We start from the raw sequence: 21,687 nt of genomic DNA, 5'->3' as shown, positions 1-21,687 counted from the left end.
GGTGATCTGTACGAGATGGGTTATTTTTTCATATAGAAGGGCCATCTTTCACATCAATTTATAGTTTTTAACTATTTTTAGCAAAACTGAATTCTGCACATGTAGATTGGCGTCTTTGCAACCCGCCTTTTTTCTCTTTTGAGGGAATGTGAATTTTTAAAAAACATACAACCAGCTGTTAGCTGTTTAAGCCAGCTGGGTGACTGAGGGACTGTTCCCTCTCTCTCTCAGCCCAACAGCCCTCACAGGGTGCTTGTGAGAAGAAAAAGAGGAGGAGGAGGCAGGTATGTTGGATAGGTTCGTTGCTCTGAGTTATTGGTAAAAATAAGGCAGGCTAAAAGGAATCAGCGAGGAAAATTCAAGCCAACTAACTTACAGAAAATAAAAAACATGCTACAGCAGGGGTCTTCAATCTTTTTTAAAATTTATTTATTTTATTTATTTTGTCAAAAGCTTACAATACAACAGACGCAAGAATAAACATAAGTGTAAATACAAGAAATAGGAACTAATAACTGGGGACAATAGGACAGGGACAGTAGGCACGATTGCGTGCTTATGCACGCCCCTTAACTTGACTTGACAGCTTTAAGACTTGTGGATTTCAGCTCCCAGATTTCCTCCTCCAGTCATGTTAGCTCGGGAATTCTGGGAATTGAAATCCACAAGTCTTAAACTTGCCAAGTTTGAGGATCCTTGTGCTACAGAATTGGGATGAGTTAGGCACTAAATTTTAGTCCACAAACATGGACCCTTGTTGGACAGAGAGAGAGAAAGGGGATACAGGGATGAGTGTCATATGGAGTTCGTGAGTGGCAGGTTATCCAGCCAACCCTCCATGAATCAGAAATAACAGAACAATGGAGTTGGAAGGGACCTTGGAGGTCTTCTAGTCCAGCCCTTTCCTCAAGCAGGAGACCCTAGACCAGGAGTGGGGAACGATGGCCTATCTTTTTATGAATTGCGGACCTCTAACTCACAGAATGTTGAAGTTTACAAGTCACAAAGAGGCCGTGATTCCCCCTTGCTGCCTAGATCTGATGTCACCCCATCCCCAGTATCTGGACCAGTACCGGTCCGCTGCATGCAGTAACTGGTCTCCACGGACAAATTAAGCACCATCCACGGGATGCAGGCACCACGCAAAACCACGTCTCCTCCCATCCAGAGTAAAACTTCTCTCCATGGAAGTGGTCCCTGGTGCCCAAAAGATTGGGGGCCGCTACCCCAGACCATTTCAGACAAATGAATTTCCAATCTCTTCTTAGAAGCCTCCAGTGATGGAGCACCCACAACTTCTGAAGGCAAGCTGTTGGTTAATTCTTCTCACTTTTAGGTAGTTTCTCCTTAGTTCTGGGTTGCTTCTCTCCTTGATTAGTTTCCACCCATTGCTTCTTGTCCTGCCTTCAGGAGCTTTGGAGAAGAGCTTGACTCCCTCTTCTTTATGGCAGCCCCTCAAGTATTGGAAGATTGGTATCCTCTCGCCCCTAGTCCTTCTTTTTACTAGATTAGACATATTGTAATCAATTCCTGCAACTGTTCTTCATCATCCTTCTGCTTGGATGACCAAGTTATGCACTTCCTGAAATCCTTGGAGATAATATATTTTTTTCAATGGCAAACCAGCAGGGATGTCTCTCTGTTTGGAGAGGGTAAAGGGCGCAGAATAGCAGAAGCAGCAGGGATATGTTTGCATTAAAAAAAACATGGATGGTTTTATGAACTTGCTGAGATGGTTAAATGGACTCCCTTGATTACAGAAGAGAGAATATCTATGTTTCTTGCCAATTAGAAATGCCTTGTAGACATTTTGACTGTAACAGGAAAAAAAATATGATTTATAATTCTTTTGATTAGAAAAAAAACAGATGACAGGAAGAGAAAAAAAGAGCTTGTCTTTATAAGCGTGGAATAGAAGCTCATTTTGGTTTTGTCCTTATAATTGCTGTAAAGAAAACCAGAAGCTCCTTCTTTCTGTCGCTTCTATTTTTGAAAATCCCTGTCACTGGAGGTTTTCAAAAATAGACAACCATTTGACCAGGATGGCGTAAGATATCCTGCCTTGGGCAAAGGGTTGGACTAGATGACCTCGGAGTTCCTTTTTACAGCCATATAATTCTGTGTTTTATTTCTTATCCTTTGGGAAGGGTTTCACTTTTGGCTTCTTTCTTTTCTTTCTTTATATTAGGTCTTGTTAGTTTATATCCTCTTTAAAAACCTGTTATTGTTCTAATTTAACCATTTGTGATTTAGATAACTCCACACAAAAACCTCTCTCCATGGAACTGGTCCCTGGTGCCCAGGAGATTGGGAGCCCCTGATTTAGATGCCTGAAGTGCTGTTTTTGTCTAGCTGAGCGCTATGGCTGTTTGCGCACTTCAGTGCAATTGTGTCTCTTCGGTGCAGAGAGCCTGGCCCGCTCCCAGAAATCCCTTGGTCCTTCCCTTCCCTTTGGATTCCTCCCCCTCCCCTAGTTATCCTCTGGTTCTGCTTCGAAATGCATTTCTGTGTTTCTCTCTTTCAGTGGAAAACTCAGCTCACTGTGAGTTTCCTTTGCTGCGGGATCTCTTAATCCGGTAAGTTGTTGGTTCGGGAATCTTAACCATTTTTGAGTTGTAGGGAGTCAACGTGTTTGGAAACCCAATGAGCCAATCAGAAAGGAAAGAGGAGAGCCACAACTCCTGCATTTTGATAACATTCTGGCCACATTCCTCAGCATTCCGGTTTTCTCCCTTGGTATCTGGACTCCGTATGTCCAGCAGGAATTCTGGGCTAAAATTGTGGAGGACACCCAGAGTATTTCTTACTGGATCTATATTTACTGGAGTAATTGAGTAGTATGAGGTCAGCTAATAAGAGCCGGTCTAGTGGTCTAGTAATTAAGGCAAGGGGGAACTATGCTCCCTTTATGATTTGTGGACTTCAACTCCCAGAATTCCCAATCTGGCTCAGGAATTCTGGGAGTTGAAGTTCACAAGTCATAAGGGGACCATAGTTCCTCCTCTCTGGATTAAGGCACCAGGCTAGAAATTGGGAGACAGTGAATTCGAGTTCCGACTCAAAAACTGGTTGGGTAACCTTAGGCTAATCATCTGGAGACTGGGAGTTCTAGTCTCGCCTTAGATATAATAGCCAGCTGCGTGACTTGGACCAGTCACCAGGAAACGCTGAGTTCTAGTTCTGCCTTAGGCATGAAAACCAGCTGGGTGTTTTGAACCAATCACCAGGAGATGGTGAGTTCTAGCCCTGCCTGAAGCATGAAAGTCAGCTGAGTGGCTTTAGGCCAATCACCAGGAGAGAGTGAGTTCTAGTCCTGCCTTTGGCATGAAAACCAACTGGTTGACTGTGAGCCTAGTCCCTCACTTTCAATTCAGTTCCACCTCATGGTTGTGCAGAAAATAGGAGGAAGGAGGGGTATTAAGTATGCTCACCACTTTGAGTTGTTTATAAAAATAATAAAAGCTGGATACAAATAAGAGATAAATAAACAGGGGAACTGAGCAGTTCCAGCTGCTTCTATAACAAAAATTAACCCTAGCTTGCAACTGGAATTATTCCTCATTCGCCTTTTTGCTGAGAAGTGTACAATTCTGCCAAAGCCAAAAGTCTACCAGAGAAAAAACCATGCCCTGGAGCAATGGAGTATTTAAGTTTAAGCACATTTAAAAGGACCAGGTCTTTCCATCTATGGTTTGCCAAGAGGGGCATTCTATTTTTTTTTAAGCATTCTTGAGTGTCCTACAACTGAAATTTCATTTCCAGACTGACTTATTTTCTGGGATAAGATTTTCAATGGCAGTGGCCACCAGAAGACTGTCAATTTCCTTCTCTATTGGGCATTGCCAGATGTGGGTAGCCAGATGTTATTCTATGGGTTCCAAACACTCTACCAGAATTGACTTTTTTTGGATCTTCATGCTCGGATATATCCCTTAGAGTCCATTCACTTTAGAAGCTACCCAAGTCGTGACACTCAACAATTTTGCAAAAATGGTCACATGGAGGCTATCAGAAACAAGTAGGGTTGTGTGTCATGGATTGTATACTCCATTCTGGAAGTTTCTGGGATGAGAGAAATCGTTTGGGAGCCAAACGATGGAGAATTGGTAGGAAGTTATCAGGAAACTGCGCAAGAGGTGTCCAAATGAAGTCAGAGACGCTGAAGTGAACTTATATAACTTTTATATAAATAAATATATTTCCCATCTGTATTTACAGCAGACAATATAGTCAGGCACATCACTATATCGTGAGGTAAACCGTCAGGTAAATCACAGGAAGCATACAGAAGAAAAAGGCGGGGGAAAAAGGGATACTCCCCCTTCTCACCCAGCAACCAATCATAACATAGATTCCCAATCATAATGTAGGAGCTCGTCCTCTCCAACCAATCAACTACAACTGTGCGATCTTGCCCATTATACTCTTTACTGTTCCAGCAGTAATTAGATATTGCTAAATTAAATATTTTTTTTAACAAAAGTCATCCAACACTCTCATGGAATGGTTGAGATGTTGCTCTGCCCAATGGTTTCCAACCTCTTTTGCTGATGTCTACGGATCTTCTCAATCACCCAGGTCATAGTTGACCACACTTTTCCAAAACTCAATTAGACTTTCTTGGGTTTTTTTTCCCCTCTTGAAAGCATTTTGCTTCTTATCCTGGAAGCTTTTTCAATTTCCAGCTGAATGGTGAGGAAGGGAAGGAGTTGGTTGATGCCCCTTTTTCTTCTCTGTAGGTCTCACCTCCAGGATCTGAAGGACATCACCCACAGTGTACATTATGAACAATACCGCATCCAGCGCCTCAATGAAAGCAACCGGCTGGCCAAAGGTGGCGAGTGGCTGGCACTGAGCTCCCTCACCTATGAGCCACAGGGACAGCATCGTCTCCCCTGCACGGCCTCAGCCCCACCACCCCTCCAGTAGCTTCTGCAGATTGTTTTCCTCTTCCTTTTTCTTTTTTTTGGGGGGTGGGTGGGGTGGGGTGGGGGAATTAGCTGGAGCAATGTTCCTAGAAGACATCACACTCCCTCTGTAGCCCTTGTGTGTTTTCTCAGCATTTATGCCCTACTGCTGGACACCTTTCTTTCCATCGGTCTTCCATCCAGTTTCACACCTCGGAGAAGAGCAATGCTGGAACGGCTGGCAATTTAGCCCACCTTTTCGCATTCTGTGCCATGATCTGCACCACGTGGCTGTCTTTTTGGCAACCTCGGCTTCTCAGCTAACCTCCCTGCGTCTTCCAGGAAAACCTCCAGGCTGCCTTTGAAAGCAGGTTCTTCTTTTCAGATGTTTGGATGCGAGCCCCCTGTCCCTAGCAGACCTACTTCCTTCTTTATACCACACCTAATTCTCTCCTTGGATTCATCCTAAAACTAGAGGCTTCATGGCATTTCCCTGTCACTCTTATGGGGTGGGGTGGGTGGGCAAGAGACCCTGAAGATTTTGCTTTGGTTTAGAGATGGAGCTCACAAACTCTGTTAGCCCAAGGGGTGACTCTTTCTTGTAGATTGTCCCAAACTTGGAGGTTGGTAGCAGTAAGAAGGTATGAAAGCAAATGCGGTCTTCAGGTGAAGAGCCAACCTTCCTATGTGACTTGGACTGACTGATAAGACCCAAATGACTCATCTGGAAAGTGAGTGGACAGCAGGAGGAATGGCATATCACAAGCAATCTTCTCACAATCTTCTCACACCTTCTCCAAACTTATGAGTTTCTGACTGTGGAATGCCCCTTCTGGATATTTCTCATCCTGAGATCTACAGGTCTGGAACAATGCAGAAGATTAGTTCCAGCCTGGTCCCATGTTGGCGCAGAAGAAGAGACCTGGGAAAACTTTTTCCATTTTCTAGAATTTGCTTAGCTGGTCAAGTTTTTTTGTTCCCTCCGTGACATTGACACTCCTGAGCGAAAGGCTCTTGGTCAACTTGTGAGTCTTTCCAGTTATTCATTAAATCCCAGTTTAGAAGGTTTGGAGTTTTTCTTTTTTTCCTTTGTTGGGGGCAATTTAATTTCAATGTAGAATGGAGCTCCAAAGATCAGGTAGACTATCCCCCTCCATCAGCTACTGGAGATCAGGTAGATCAGATCCGCCCTAGCTCTCTGGTGATCAGGTAGAGACTCACTATTGACCGCTGGAGAACAATCAACCACGGTGAAACTGGCAGGAAGTCATAATTCCTCCATTGCTTTTTTTTTTTGCCTACCTGTTTTTCTGTTTAGGTAAAGAAATATCTTTGAAAGGATGGCCTAACACAGATTTGTCCTCAGACTCGACAGCTTTAAGACTTGTGGACTTCAACTCCCAGAATTCCTCCTCCTGTCATGTTAGCCTGGAAATTCTGGGAGTTGAAGTCCACAAGTCTTAAACTTGCCAAGTTTGAAGGCCCTTGTTCTAACAGAATACAGGTCATCTAGTGTTCTATAAATCTATCGAGACCATGATTCTTGCAATCTAAATTGGCAAGGCCAAAGGATAGCTGATTATGCAAAGCTACCATAAAGAGTTAGAACAAGCCAAGGAAAGTTATTCATGTACCTCAGTAGAGAAAAGGGGAAGGATGGTGTAATCCTTTGAGAGTCAACGATGAGCATTCGGCTCTCATCTAGGACATGGGGAAACTGAAGGTCCACATAGGCCACTATTTTGGGAGACTGACTGTTGCCAGGCGAAGACAAAGAACTGCCATAGATGACACCATAGTAGAATTAGTAACAGTTCCCCTGCTGTCCCAAAGATGCTTTTTTTATTTTCAGGAGGCAACTGGACTTTCTGGTTTTTCTTTGGAGACGTTTCGCTTCTCATCCAAGAAGCTTCTTCAGCTCTGACTGGATGGTGGGGAAGGGAAGGATTTATATTCCTTGCAGACAGCTGGTCATTAGAGGGTCATTGAAGCATTCCTGTAGTCTGCAATTTTCCCTCTGGAAACCCATTCCTACTCCCACACCATTCAAAAGGTGTTCATCCCAAATTATATAGCTAAGTGCCTGAGACTTTTAGCTGTACAGTTTGGGTTGGACACCCTTTGAATGGTGTAGGAGTAGGAATGGATTTCCAGAGGGGGGGAAATTGCAGACTAGAGGAACCAGGAGCGCCACTCAGGTCACCCTGAGGACACAGATAAATCTCCAAGTGGCCTCAACGACTCTTTAAAAAGGATGCAAATGACCAGCTGTCTGCAAGGAGTATATATCCTTCCATTCCCCACCATCCAGTCAGAACTGAAGAAGCTTCTTGGATGAGAAGCAAAATGTCTTCAAAGAAAAAAACAAAGTCCAGCTACCTCCCGAAAAAGCACCTATGACGCAACCATGACTTGGATGACCGAGAATCTCCATACGGGTCCCCTGCTGTTTCACACAAGAGACGAGACTGTTTCTTGCTTTTCTGCCATGTATTTAGGATAAAGTTCATAAGCTGAGCTGCTTTCAAGAGATATGGAAGCTCCTGTCCCATTGCTAGGGTCAGAAGAAATGAGAAGTGAGCGTGATGGTGAGGAGAAAGAGGCCCACGTATCCTTTGCCAAATATTATGGGCTGTTCTTCAGAAGCTCCTGCCAATCCCAAAGTGCAGAATTCACGGCATGGTCTTCTGTGTCTTTCAAGATCCTCGGATTTAAAATGAATGGTGCTTCAAAAAAGATTCTAAAGCCTGTAAATCACTTTTGACCCGATGATCGGAACCTGGGTGTACTTTGGACTGATTAGAACACGACGTGACTTTTCTACCTTCGCTTAGAAAGCAATATTTGAAAAGGAAGAAGCACCATCCAGAAAGGGATGTAGCATTTAGGGAGGACCCAACCCCCCTTTTCACTTTCATCTCTTTATCACCTGGATCGTACAGGGAGCACCTTAACCCCTTCCTAGCTTCGGATGAAGGTCCGAAAGATTTTGATTCCCTACACTAAGAGCAGGTGCAGTCGGTGGCCAGGTGGTATTTCCTTATCAGTCTCGTTAATCATCTACCTGCCTCTCATTTCTCGACCAGCCGTTTCCTGTTTTGAATCAGAAACCACTGGCAGTGAAAGGCTACAATCCAGAGAATACAGCTTGACACCCAGGGCGGGCTGCTTCGCCTCTTCCCTTGGGCGAACACTCCTCAAAGTGATGTCATCGACTCTGCATTTTTCCGTGAGGAAACTCAGCATGGAAAGCTTGGCGGGGAGGGTTGCTAGCGGGATCCGCAGCCCTTCCTGCTGCTTCTTCATTTCTCTGGCCTGTCCCAGATTTGGCCAAAAGTTGAGAGCTTCAAGGAAACTCCTTAAAGCAATGGGAGAGCTCCACCCTCCACTGAGACCTTCAACCATCCCTCCAACTGGGCGTTCCTGCACTTTGGGACGGTGCCTAGATTAACACCGTGCTGCACCCACGCAGCCTTTCTGATCGGCTTCTCGACACGCTTCGCTGGATCTCTAGTCTTTCCTGTGGGCTGTTTTGCTCGGCTGGCATCGGGGTCACCATGCCAGCCCTTCGGTTCAATGGCCGCTCCCTGATTTCTCCCCTGGGGATCGTTCGGCTGTTGGAGATATTCTTCTCCTGCACTGCTTTCAGCCTGGCAGCAGTCTATCAAAGCTACGGCGGAAACTATGGGGCTTGGTCGATGTTTACGTGGTGTTTCTGCTTCATCGTTTCTGTCTTCGTGGTGACTATGGAGCTGATCAGCCTGAATGCAGCCCTGCCTCTTTCCTGGCAGGACTTCACTTCTGCCTTCTCCATGCTGGCCACTCTGATGATCTTCACAACTTCCATTGTCTACCCAGCAACCTTCCTACCTTCCTGCAAGGGCAACAAGTGTGGTTATGAAATTGGGGCAACTGTCATGTCTTCCCTCTGCTTCATTGCCTATGCAGTAGAAGTAGGACTCACCAGGGCCAAAGCAGGGGAGCTCAGCAACTTCCTGACTACCATCCCTGGCCTCCTGAAGGTATTTGAGGCCTACGTCGCTTGTCTCATCTTCTCCTTGCTGGACAAAATTTCCTATTACAGGGCATTTCCTGGTCTGGAATGGTGTGTGGCTGTCTACAGTATCTGCTTCATTTTGACCATGGTGATCATCATTCTCACCATTGGACGCTGCCTTGGTTCCTTGCCCATCCCTGTGGAGAAGACTCTCGTTGCGTACAACATCTTGGCTGTTCTCATGTATCTTACAGTGGTCGTCGTGTGGCCTTTATACAGCTTTCGGGACAATCCAAGACCTCCGTGTAATAGTCCTCACGATGCCCCCTGTGCCGCTTGGGACAATCAGCTGGGAATTACCTTCCTCTCTTTCTTCAACCTCATTGCCTACATTGTGGACTTCGCCTATTCTTACAAAATGGTTTTTGTGACCACACCGGCATAGACAGCTCTTGTACTCATCTCACCCACCCCAAGCATGTACGTGTGGAAACCATATTGGCTTATGCTGCCAGACATGTTGAGATCTAAGAAGCACAGCTCCAGGAGTAGCAGAAGTTGTAGATATCTGAGGTGATGGCGGTGATGGTACTTCTAATTTTATACTTACGTGATTTAAATTTTGGACTGTTTTATTTTATACTTGCGGTTATGTTGGATGGACCGATTTCATTTCCTAAAGGAGTTGACCTTATCTTCATTCATTACAAGACCTCTGTGAATTACACCCTGGTTAGATGCGAGCCCTTCGGGGGTGATTGATCCAGGGCCTAAAAATGATTTTGGAGAAACCAGCAGGCTGTAGTCTTTCCAGCTTCTGTTTTACATTCTAGTTGTGAGAAGTGAAAAGATTATGAGCAAAGAAGGAAAATCAGGAGTGTGAGGAGGAAGCTGAGTCCTCCACAGAAAGAAGACAACTTTAATCATCGCACTGAGCTGAAGACACAATTTTTTTCTTCAGATGTGTTCTGCAGGAATGTTTTATTTGCCTTTCAACAGAATATCTTGTTCAAGTTAGATGAAATATGAGATATCACTGCAGAATATGGAGTGGGGGTGGGGGATTATATTGCTGTACCAAGCAGTCAGCTAAAACATGGCTTGTTGGATTATGGATTGTTGAATAAACCACAGCTGGCAATAAAAAGGAAAAGGCTCCATCAAGTGGAACTTGGATACATCTAGGTAGTTTTCTTGGTAATTGTGTGAGTTGATTTCTGGTGATGTCCCACCTAGTATTAGCCCCGTCTGGCCCTGTATGAAGACCTGTACTATGGACTACCCCTGATAGGCAGACAGAAAGGTGAAGGTAAGATCTCCCCTGAGTCAAATTCAGCTACTGGTGGCTTTATGAACATGGTCGTGTTTTGTGGGCAACAATATGGAGGTGGATTGCTCTTGTCTTCTTACAGCACGGGTGTCAAACTCACTGTGTCGCATTGATGTCACATGATGTATCGTGACGTTTTTTGCCTTCGCGGAGCTGGGCTGGGCATGGCCTACATGTGATGCATCTGGCCCAGAGAACGCCAGTTTGACACCCTGTCTTACGGGATGGATTTGGGGCATGTTTTTCTTTATAGTTTCCCCTACATCTGTGGGATATCTTCCTAGTCTTCCATCTCTAGGTCAGAAGACTCCAAACCTGGCTACTTTAAGACTTGTGGACTTCAACTCCCTGGGAGTTGCCAAGTTTTGGGACCCTTTATCTAGGTAACGTGCAGGAGTAGATAGATGACTTTGGAGAAGATATGTGGAGCTTGTTAAAACAATATGATCTTTAAACCATTAGTGACATATCAGCTCAGCCTGAGCAAACAAAGTATGAGAAAGAAAGCTTTCTTCAGGAAGGCCAAGGCAGGAAATGAACGCCAGAAGAAATAGTAGAATTCTACTTTATTGAAAGGCCGTGTTTTCTCTTCCCTCACTCTTAGACCAAAGAAAGTAGGGTGGTCTTAAGCCCTTTTCTCAATGTCCCCAGACTGAGCTCATGTTTTACTGAAAGTCTCTGCATAATGTCTCCATAATCTCTTATACTCCTCTACGTTACCAGCCAAGCTTCCTTGAGATCAGCCAAGGTTGCTTAAGTGCAAACATCTGGTGGGTCCAATTCACGAGTCCAATTCAGGCTATAAACTAAGCCAAAGTCCTTGGTTTACAAACTACAGTAGGTGCTGAGTTCATACAACATGCTAAACTGAAATGCAACATGAAATTCACATCATATGCGTTCAGAAGACCAATCTGCCATTCATTAGTACTTATATCTATACTTTATTAAGACTGTAATAAAGATAATAAAACACTCGTAGGCACTTAATACCATCCTGGCCTTGGATGATCTCAACCCCAGCTTGCTAGTAACTTTGTGATAGAACACTGGAAAGTCCCAAGGCAGTAGGTGAAGCTGGGAAGTCACAAAACATCCCAGAAGAAGACAAGGCCAAACCACAGCTGTTGTGTTGTCAAAAAACAACAACATGTGCGTAAAGTTGTCAAGAATGTAGCTTAAATCAAAGGAGACTTACTTTGTATTAGTTGCACTGTTTGTAACTAATTTAGGGTCTCCAATAAACAGCAGGTGAAGGAATTACGCACATTGCCATACATTATGGACCCATATATGCATGTATTATGAAGCGGTGTAATTGTTAAATATTTAGATATTTTCAGTTGTGCTAATAAGCAATAAAGTGGATGGATTTTCAGCCCAGTTGAAAGGTAACAGCCCTTTTCCCAGGCAATCAAACTTGTTTATAGACCAGAGATGTCCAACCTTGGCAACTTGTGGACTTCAACTCTCAATCTGGCTGGGGAATTCTGGGAGTTGAAGTGTTAAAGTCGCCATACAGTAACATATATAGGTGTAACATTCTTCACACAAATTGTTGGGGTGGTGATGAATGGATTGAGTCTGATTTGCTTAACGACTGCATGATTCACGTTACAACTAAAATGATTCACATAACAACCGTGGCCAAAAAAAGGTGATAAAATTGGGTATGGCTCTCTTAACAACCAACTTGCTTAGCAATGGAAATTCTGGTCCCCATTGTCATATGTCAAGGAGTGGTGTCATATGATGACCTAGAGGGGGAGCTGTCGCCTCACAGTCAGGAAGCTGTGAGTTCGATCCTAGGTAAAGGCAAATATTTCTCTGAGCACAATGAGAATATATCTGCTGAACAAAATTCCACATTGGCAACAGGAAGGGCATCCGGCCATTCAAACACTCTGCTAGTTCCATTCAGTTTCCCAGACTTCACCCCGCAAGGGATTATGGGGTCATTAAAAGAAGATGGTTGTCATAAGGGCTACCTGTATGTCATTATTCTTTCTTGACCATCTGACCACTGATTGATTTGGCCCAATATCAACCACTTGGTTTTCTTAGAAAGTACACGATCCTTTATTGCCTGCAATTGTTAAGCCTGTTATACAGGTGACCCTTGCTGCACTGCCCTTTGCAAATGGCATATTTGTGATGTCCAGCGACTGTAATGCTGAAGGGAAGGACTAAAGCATTACACCTCTTCTCAGTTTCACTTGAGAAATGACAAGCTGAGTTGATCAGCAGCCAAGGAATGTCCCTTATTGCAAATACACTGGTGAAATATCCGGGTCTCGTTACAACATCCCAGCAGTCTGGCTACGATGATGGTTTGTGATTGGTTGCAACTCCCATGCCAGCCCAGAACTGTTGCAATTGTAGCTCTCGAATCATGAGTTGTAATGAACAGCATGACCTATTTACGTTAAGGTAGTCCTCATTTAACAGCGGAAGAGGCAACTCCATCGCTAAGCAAGGCAGTTCCATTAAACGTGGTTGCACCAGGTGGATCTGTGCTGTTTTTTCTTTTCCGGACAAGTGGCAGGACTTTCCTTTTTTTGCAGCATTAATTCTGGCAAAATTTTGCTTGGATTCGTCTCCCTATTATCATGATGTACCGTATTATGGTATATGGTCTCCTGCTTGAGCAGGGGGTTGGACTAGACCACCTCCAAGGTCCCTTCCAACTTCTGTGATATCAGTTCTGCTGCAGTCATTAAGCAAAGAAGTCACAGGATCACAACTTTTGGCTTACTGCTGGCTTCTTTCTGGACTTTGCTTGTCCGGAGTCCATGTGGGAAGGGTGCAAATGGCGATCCTGTGACTGTGCAATGCCATCATGGTTATACGTTTGAGTTGTAAAACTACTTTTTCAGCACAGTTGTAAGTTTCAAATAGTTGCTAAACAGGGCACTTGTTTGCAGAGAACTACTTAGAACAGGGGTCGGCAACCTTAAACACACAAAGGCCCTAACCAGAAGCCCCCCCATTCAATTATGGAGCCAACCAGAAGTCCAGTTCCCCCACCATAGAGTCTCCTCCTTGTGTAGTATCTTTTTTTCCCCCTCTGCCTACTTGAAGTCTAATTCCCCCACCATAGAGTCTCTTCTTAGCGCAGTGTCCTTTGTTCCCCTCTGCTGACCAGAAGTCCAGTTCCCCTACCATAGAGTCTCCTCCTCACACAGTATCCCTTTCTCCCCTCTGCCGACTGGAAGTCCAATTCCCCCACCATAGAGTCTTAGCACAGCGTCCTTTTTCCTCTCTCTCCTAACTGAAAGCCCCATCGATTGTGAAGCCAGCCGGTGACAGGGAGTCGCAACAGATGGATGAAAGAGCCACATGCGGCTCCAGAGCCGTGGGTTGCCGACCCCTGACCTAGAACATGGGACTTGTTTTATCAATGGTTGGATAGCAGAGGTAGAAATTAGGGTTTTAAAAAGTATTATTAGGTAAGCAACTGACCCAGACAGTACGCTCTTCACCAGGCATGTATTGTATGTAAAGAGAACATATAAAAAAATAAATGGGGGAAACTGGGGACAGGTTGTGTCTGAGGTCTCTACCTCTTTTGAGGAAAGGCGGGATTAACTCCCGCTCTCAAACCATCTTAGCGTTCCTGAAGGGAAAGTCAGCATTCTTAAAAGATTGCACCAACCTAAAATGGCAGCTAGAATGAACAAACCATTTACAGGGGGGGGATCAATGGTGGGATTCAATTTATCTTACTACCGGTTCTGTGTGCGTGGCTTGGTGACCCTGGCTTGGTGGGCACGGCAAGGGAAGGATACTGCGAAGTCCCCATTCCCTTCCCATCCCACTAACCTGCTTTCCAGCTCCGTTCTCCTGTGCAGGGCAACCAAAGAAGACCCAGCCGATCAGCTGGGACTCAATGGGAGGCAGAGAATAGGTGGGACTACGGCCAGTCAGAGGCGGGATTGGCCGGTTCTCCGAACGACTCAAAATGTCTGCTACCGGTTCTCCAGAACCCGTCAGAACCAGTTGAATACCACCTCTGCTGGGGACTTGATTGCATCCCAGACGCTTCTCACACCTGGATGGGATTCTCTACACATTCTTGTTACAAGGTGCAAAATAATCTCCATGGTTACCGGTTGTTTGAGACCCGCTTTTTTCTTTTGGTGAACTCAGTGTTCCAGAACGGCACAGGGAAAGGAATCCAATTCCGCAGCATAGACCAAAGGCATCACTTATTCTACATTTCCCTCTCATTTCCCCCCCCCCCCCACTGCAAAAATGAAACAGAAGCTGTGCCAGTATTTATTCAGTCTGTTGATGCATTGCAGGAAGGGGTTGGTCTCGCTAGCAATTGATTCCTCTCCTGCCCAGGGAAGGTGTGGCTGTGTGTGTGTGTGTGTGTGTGTGTAAAAAAGAGAGAATGCCTCTTCAGCTTCTGCTAAAGAATTTTGCAATACAGGTCGTCCTCAACTTACAACAGTTCTTTGATGACTCTCCGAAGTTACAACGGCACCGAAAATTGTGGCTTAGGATCTTTTTCACAGTTACGACCTTTGCAGCTTTCTCCGTGATCGTGTGATCCAAGTACAGACGCTTGGCAACGGGTTCACATGTACGACCGCTGCTGTGCCCCCAAAGTCTTGTGTGATCCCCTTTTGCGACCTTCTGACAAGGCAAAGTCAATGGGAAGGCCAGATTCATTTAATAACCAGGTGACTAACTTATGATTCGCTTAACCACCGTGGCAAGAAAGGTCACAAAATGGAGCAAAACTCATTTAACAAATGTCTCGCTTTATCAACAGAGATTTCAGGCTCCTTTGTGGTCGTAAGTCGAGGACTACCTAGATATATGATCATCCTCATGTAATGACCCCATAATCCCTTGTGGGTGGAGTCCGGGCAACTGAATGGAGCTGGGTGTTTACTGGCTGGATGCCCTTCCTGTCACCAATGTGGAGTTTTTTTCCAGCAGATATATTCCCAGTGAGCGAAAAATATTTGCCTCTACCTAGGATCGAACTCACAGCCTCCTGATTGTGAGGCGAGAGTTCCACCTCTAGGCCACTGCACCACTCATACCTGTATACAATATGCAAAGGTGGGGGGGAAGTACATAATCAAACCCATAACTTATGCCCAACAGGGAAGCATGAAAGCAGGACACACACACAGGTAAATTCACAAGACACTCTGAGACACCAAATAGCTGCGTCCTTCCTTCCCTGGCACACTATCCGGTGGTTTTTTTTTTCTGCTTCCTCTACAAATTGTGTTGCTTGGGAACTGCGCTGAGCCTAATGCTTCGTTTGTTTATCCACGAATCTTTCTTCTACCTCTGGCTCAGCTGAACCTCGAAAATTGGAAATTTCTTCTGAAGAACAAATGCACAACCCCTCTCCTAGAAAAATGAAATATTAAAAAAAAGCAGAATATTTCCCCTAAAAAGAGTACAAACTCAGAAGTAGAAACTCACCCCCCCCACACCTTTGTTAATGGGAGGGCCATTAAGGCCTAGGCCAGAGTATTCTACATAACAAAGGCCTCTGCCTATCTCACCACCTGGCCTGGGAAAGATTGCATCAGCCGGCACTCAGGTGAAGCCATGTGGTCCAGACAAAGCCTACAAAGTTAGCTAAGACCCCCACCCCCAGCCCTGGGAGTCTGACAGCCAATGGGATACATTTCTTACACAGGAACAGGAAATACTAAGATGGGGCCCAACAGAGGGTATTATCACTAAGGGTCTCTCAGCCTCTTGGCCCCTCTTTTCCTTCACCCAACATCTTGAAGCCTGTGGTCATCCTTTTCACTTTGAAGCCCCAAGCCATGTGGTCCTGTCCACCATTAAACCATCTTTCCAAACAGCCTCCAGGTTTCCAGTGTGTTTCTTCCCTGCTTGGAACTGAACCCAGGAAGATAATTCCTCCCAACTCCTGCTAGCGTAAGCTTCGTGGAATGCAATTTTCCTCAATGTGCCAGTGAAAATAAATGCTCAGTGAAGCAGAATACACGCCCTTCTGCATGGAACATTCTTAACAATATTTGTTTAGTAAGGTGTGTTTGAGAGCCTTTCATTCTCCACCATCCAGTCAGAGCTGAAGAAGCTTTCTGGCATGAGAAGCGAAACATCTTCAAAAGAAAAACCAGAAAGTCCAGTTGCCTCAGGAATAGGAATAGAGCTGGAAGGGAGCTTGGAGATCTTCTAGTCCAGCCCTTTCCTCAACCAGGAGAACCTATACCATTTCAGATAAGTCTCTTCTTAAAAGCCTCCATTGATGAAGCACCCACAACTTCTGGAGGCAATTTCTGTTCCACTGGTTAATTGTCTTCATTTTTAGGAAGTTTCTCCTTAATTCCAGGTTGCTTCTGTCCTTGATTAGTTTCCATCCATTGTTTCTTGTCCTGCCCTCAGGTGCTTTGGAGAATAAATGGACCCCCTTCTTCTTTGGGGCAGCCCCTGAGATACTGGCATACTGCTATCATGTCTCTCCTAATTCTTCTTTTCCTTAGACTAGCCAGGCCCAAATTCTGCAGCCGTTCTTCGTTTGTTTTAGTCTCCAGGCCTTTGATCATCTTAGTTGCTCTTCTCTGCCCCTTTTCCAAAGTCTCAACATCTTATTTGTAGTATGGCGACCAAAATTGGTAGCAGTATTCTGTAGGAAGTTAGCCCCCACCCCTCTCCTAGAAAAATGAAATATCCTAGGAAATATTAAAAAGGCAGAATATTTCCCCTAAAAAGAGTAGAAACTCAGAAGCAGAAACTCACCTAAGAAGCAGAAACACAGCACCCCCCACTTTTACTAATGGACCATTACCCTGGCCTGGGCCAGCCTATTTTACATAACGAAGATCTACTCCAGGTAGAGCCATAAGAGGAATTGCCCAAAGCCTTTTCATTGCATCATCACCCAGCAAGGCTCAACCTAGCCTGGCAGTCAGGATGGCCTTCAGAGTTGCGCCTGCATGGCCCCATGGGAGTCTGGCAACCAATCAGAATACAAGCTCAAATTCAAATCCCAACAGAGGGTATAAAACAATTGCATTCTCAGCATGTCAGCCCTTTTTTCTTCACCCAAGGCATGTGATCCTGTCCACCTGTGGAAAGGGAACTTCATGAGGACAGTGGTGACACCCAAGCAGGAAAAGCCCAAAGGGAACATCAGGCCAGCCATAAAACAAACTTGCATAGGAAAAGAGATTTAATAAAAGGTATTGGAAGAAGCCCCCTAGACAAAAGCCAAGTAATTAAGAAAGCTAGGGAAACAAGAAAAAGAAATCCCTTACAAACAACAGGTCATGCCAAATCAGCAAAACAAACAGACAAAAGACACGAAATAAATTCCATAGCAGACAGGAGATTGTTACCAAACAAATATAAGAAAACATTAGGATGAAACTAATAATCCAATCAAACCACCCCGCGGAGTTTACCCTCTGGCGGAAATGAAGACAACCCCCAGACAGGATTTAAAACATTAAGAAATACAAACACAAGCACTCACACGCACAAGGAGAAAAGGTATAAAAATCAGGGGTTTATTATACAAAGATGGCTAGCCCCAGGAACGCAGACTTCTTGCTATCTCTTGCCTTCCTGAAAAATAAAAGGAACCCGCTTCCAAGCAGTTGTCTGTGTCCTTGCACTGGAGCCCTCCCAGCAGGAAAACCGAATCCTCAGAAGAAAGGCATTTTCCAGCCTTTCAACACACCATTAAACCATCTTCCCAAACAGCCTCCATGTTTCCAGTGTCTTTCTTCCCCACTTGGAACTGAATCCAGAAGGATATATTTCTTCCAATAATTCCAGGTGTGGTCTTACTAGGGTTTTGTAAAGCAGCACTAACGCTTCACAGTGATCTCGAGTCTATGCCTCTGTTTATACAACCCAAGATTGAAAAGAAAAAAACAAACATCTGAGACATTCCTGACCGGAATGAAGGAGAATCTCCATAGACACTTGAGATGAAAGAAACAGACAGACAGACAGACAGACAGACAGCATGCGTGAGACATGACCAATTACAAGCAATTTTGCTTGGATTTGTTTCCCCAACTTTCACTGTTACCATTATATATTGTATTACAGTATAGGAAAGATCCCTTTCAACTCTGTTATTCTCTCCAGACTTGAAGCCTCTGAAATCATTCCATTTCCCCGCACCCCACCCCCCCAAAAAAGAACCCAAATGCTTAATTTTGCTCCCAGGGCACAAACTACATTTAAGAGCCTTGTTACTCAGAGCTGTCTACTCCAATGGAGGAATAAATGTACTATAGACATTTGGCTGTGTGGAAGCTTCTTTCGGCTTTCCTTTAATCAATCCAATTATTTAGATGGATGGGAAATCGATCCCTTTCAAAATGACCTAGAAATGCACCAAATGCATCGTCAATGATTTGATTTTCTGTCCTAGGCTATCCAGAAGACCCCCTAGGGGGGAGTCAATCACCCTCAATTCTGTTGCAAAAGGCTTCACTTCACTACCTTGTTATTCAAAACACAGGAAAAAGCATGTTATCCCTCCTCCTTATTCCCCCCAAAAGACTCCAGGCTTTGAAGCCCAGCCCAGCTCCTCGCCCCCCCCCCGGATGTTGGCTCATGCCAAAAGAGAGCAGCCTTTATCACATCTGCACGGAAGCAAGCAACCGGTCTCCAGATGGAGAAGTTGCTATAAAAAGCCCGTTTTTGCTGCAGGAACCTCTATTTCAGGCACTGTTTAGCAAGTCAAATTCTCCACTCTGCGGCTCTGCATACCATCCACATTCAAGATCCAGGAATGTGCCTGAGAAGAAGAAGAGGAAGAGAAGAGAAGAGAAGAGGAGAGGAGAGGAGAGGAGAGGAGAGGAGAGGAGAGGAGAGGAGAGAAGAGAAGAGAAGAGAAGAGAAGAGAAGAGAAGAGAAGAGAAGAGAAGAGAAGAGAAGAGAAGAGAGAGAAGAAGAAGGGGAAGAGGAGAGGGGAGGGGAGGGGAGAGGAGAAGAGAAGAGAAGAGGAGAAGAGAAGAGAAGGAAAAGAGAAGGGGAAGAGGAGAAGAGAAGAGAAGAGAAGAGAAGAGAAGAGAAGAGAAGAGAAGAGAAGAGAAGAGAAGGGGGAAGGGGAAGGGGAAGAGGAGAGAAGGGGAGGGGAGAAGAGAAGAGAAGGAGAAGAGAAGGGGAAGAGGAGAGAAGAGAAGAGAAGCTTAAGCAGGAAACCCTACACCACTTCAGACAAATGGTTGTTCAATCTCTGCTTAAAAACTCCCAGTGTTGGAGAATTCACAATTTCTGGAGGCAAGCCGTTCCACTTATTGTTCTCTCTGTCAGGAAGTTTCTCCTTAGTTCTAGGGTGCTTCTCTGCTTCCTTAGTTTCCATCCGTTGCTTCTTGTCCTGCCCTCAGGTGAACGAAGCCGAGAGTTCTGTGGGCTCCAAGGGAAGGATCCAATCTACAGGTTTGCCTATTTCAGCCAAAGGTTTGTCACCCAGGGCCAGATGGTATATACAGATGCTTCTTCAAAGCTATAGGCAATCAAACAGAATAGAAAATAGAATAGCATAGAAAATAGCATAGCATAGTACAGCACAGCACAGCACAGCACAGCACAGCACAGCACAGCACAGCATAGCATAGAGATTAAAACTCCTTAAAATTTTTTTTTTAAATTAAATCAAGAAACATAATAATAAGCCTTCTGGAGAGACAGAAACACAATGCTTGTTTTCAGCAGAATCTTTGCAGGACTAAAAGCAGCCAATCCTATACACTCATAAACTTCCAGAAGCTGTGGTAAACTGGGAGTATCATAAGACCCAATTTAAACCTTACTACAGAGATTACAGCTAGCCAATGGTTTCGTTTTGTTGTTCAGTCTTCCTTGTACATCTATCTATGGAGACCGGCAATCGGTTCTGTTATCCTTTAACCATAATCTAGATTTCCTTTCCTTTATGGCTTTCCACTCTCATCTGTCTTCTTGCCATACAATGCTAAGACTTTGGATTTTGTTACCTCCTGTTCAAATAGCTATTTGCAACTGTTTTATTATTGGTTTTGAGTCATAAAAACAGTTTGTTTAGACTGAGCTACAACTGGAGTTCCCTGGTTCACGTGATTTACATTCAGATGCTTAGGAATTGACTCACATTTATGACTGTTGCAGTGTCCCAGAGTCATGTAATCCTCTTTTGTATGTCAAGATACACTCGCAAAGCAGCGCTTTCTGCTCACAGCTTGACAATGAAGCTAACAGAGGGGGGATGGGTATGACTGAAGTGTGCAAAGATCTGGGAGGGAGAAAAGGAATTTACATGAGCCGTTTGCGGCCTGAGAAAATCTCGCAGCTCCAAGATCAGAAGCTGAAGACTGTCTATCCAGAAAATGAAAATTCAGGAAGGTTATTGCTCCTTATTATGACGAGTCCACTATGCTTAACGGATCAGCTTAAAACTTAGCAAACTCTAAGCCTAGTTGGTTTCAATGTCAATTAAGAGATTTTTTTGATAATTGCTTGACTCCCTCTACTACTATTGAGCCAAGTATCACCTATACTATACATCAATTTGATTTTTCTTGCCTAAATTGTAGAACCTTACTTTTTTCACCACTGAATGTTTTTCTCTAACTCTTCATCCACATAGGAGAATGAGGTTGCTGAAATGCATATCTTCTGGAAAGGTTATCAAGCTTGGCTAGGCTTTTGAAGGTTTCGTCTGCGTTCACATAACCAGAAACAAGTATTATTTTGCAAAACTAATTTGTAAATGAGTCTGTGCATCTCGCTAACTTTGAAAAGTAAGTCAACTGAGAGAACCAGGGTTAATTTAGCAAAGGCAGTATCATACAAGCAACAGTTTCTTAACCATGCATGCTGGGGTGTTTTTTTTCTCCCCAGTTTAGCTGGTAAAACTGGAGAGAGCTTTCCATGGTTCTGAATTCTGTTCATTGATGTCTTCACACATTGCATTAGAGTTAGACTAAAAAAAATGTTGGCTTCTTTGTAACTTGGTGTGTTTTGCCAAGGATCACCAGGGTTAATACTGTATATACATCAATGAGTTGCGAGAATCCAGCCTTAGGAATTAATTGCTTAAAATTTTGGGTGAATACAGCCAAATCTGGATTGAATTCTATGGTGTTTTTTAATGTTTCCGTTGGTTGAGCATCTTGATTAATTCATTTGCAGTTATTAGACATTTTTTTGTCTCTTCTCTTCTGGTAGGTATGCCTCCTTATATAGACTGATGGTTTCAATATCCCTTGACAGATATGCTCGAATGGGGATGGACAAAGGCTGAATTTGCTTTAATTCAAATATGAATTAAACCGATATTATTTAAACCTACTTAAAAGGACTCTTTGATAGGGATTTAATTGCTCCCTCTTCCAATTGCTGTCATTTAATTTTAATTCAATGGCTCCCTTTTCAAAATTCTAGGGCAGGGCTGTCCAATCCTGGCAATTTTAAGATTTGTGGACTTCAACGCACAGAATTCCCCAGTC

General features: G+C 44.2%; 2 protein-coding genes across 2 annotated transcripts in view; both read left to right on the top strand.

Annotated features, from left to right (window-relative positions):
• Positions 1-5,975, top strand: part of SEPTIN12 (septin 12) — a 74,783-nt gene extending 68,808 nt beyond the window's left edge. Inside the window, exons 11-12 of the mRNA XM_026704132.2 lie at positions 2,525-2,576; positions 4,740-5,975. Coding sequence (XP_026559917.1) covers positions 2,525-2,576; positions 4,740-4,929 — 242 coding nt within the window. The 3' untranslated portion in view covers positions 4,930-5,975. The remainder of the gene's footprint in view (positions 1-2,524; positions 2,577-4,739) is intronic.
• A 1,033-nt stretch (positions 5,976-7,008) lies between these two features.
• On the top strand, positions 7,009-10,066 carry LOC113438671 (myeloid-associated differentiation marker-like). The gene has a single exon (XM_026704156.2). It carries the CDS (start codon positions 8,465-8,467, stop codon positions 9,347-9,349), a length of 885 nt encoding a protein of 294 aa, XP_026559941.1. The 5' UTR covers positions 7,009-8,464; the 3' UTR covers positions 9,350-10,066.
• The last annotated feature ends 11,621 nt before the right edge of the window (positions 10,067-21,687 follow it).

Source organism: Pseudonaja textilis, chromosome 14 (assembly GCF_049901715.1).
Source record: "Pseudonaja textilis isolate UNSWEBS1 chromosome 14, rPseTex1.2, whole genome shotgun sequence".
Lineage (NCBI taxonomy): Eukaryota > Metazoa > Chordata > Lepidosauria > Squamata > Elapidae > Pseudonaja > Pseudonaja textilis.
Note: the sequence above shows the minus strand (reverse complement) of the source record. Positions and strands in the feature narration are given on the sequence as shown.

What these genes read in the sequence shown, in the direction of transcription:
- LOC113438671 (XM_026704156.2), top strand. Translation starts at nt 8,465, where the DNA reads ATGCCAGCCCTTCGGTTCAATGGCCGCTCCCTGATTTCTCCCCTGGGG.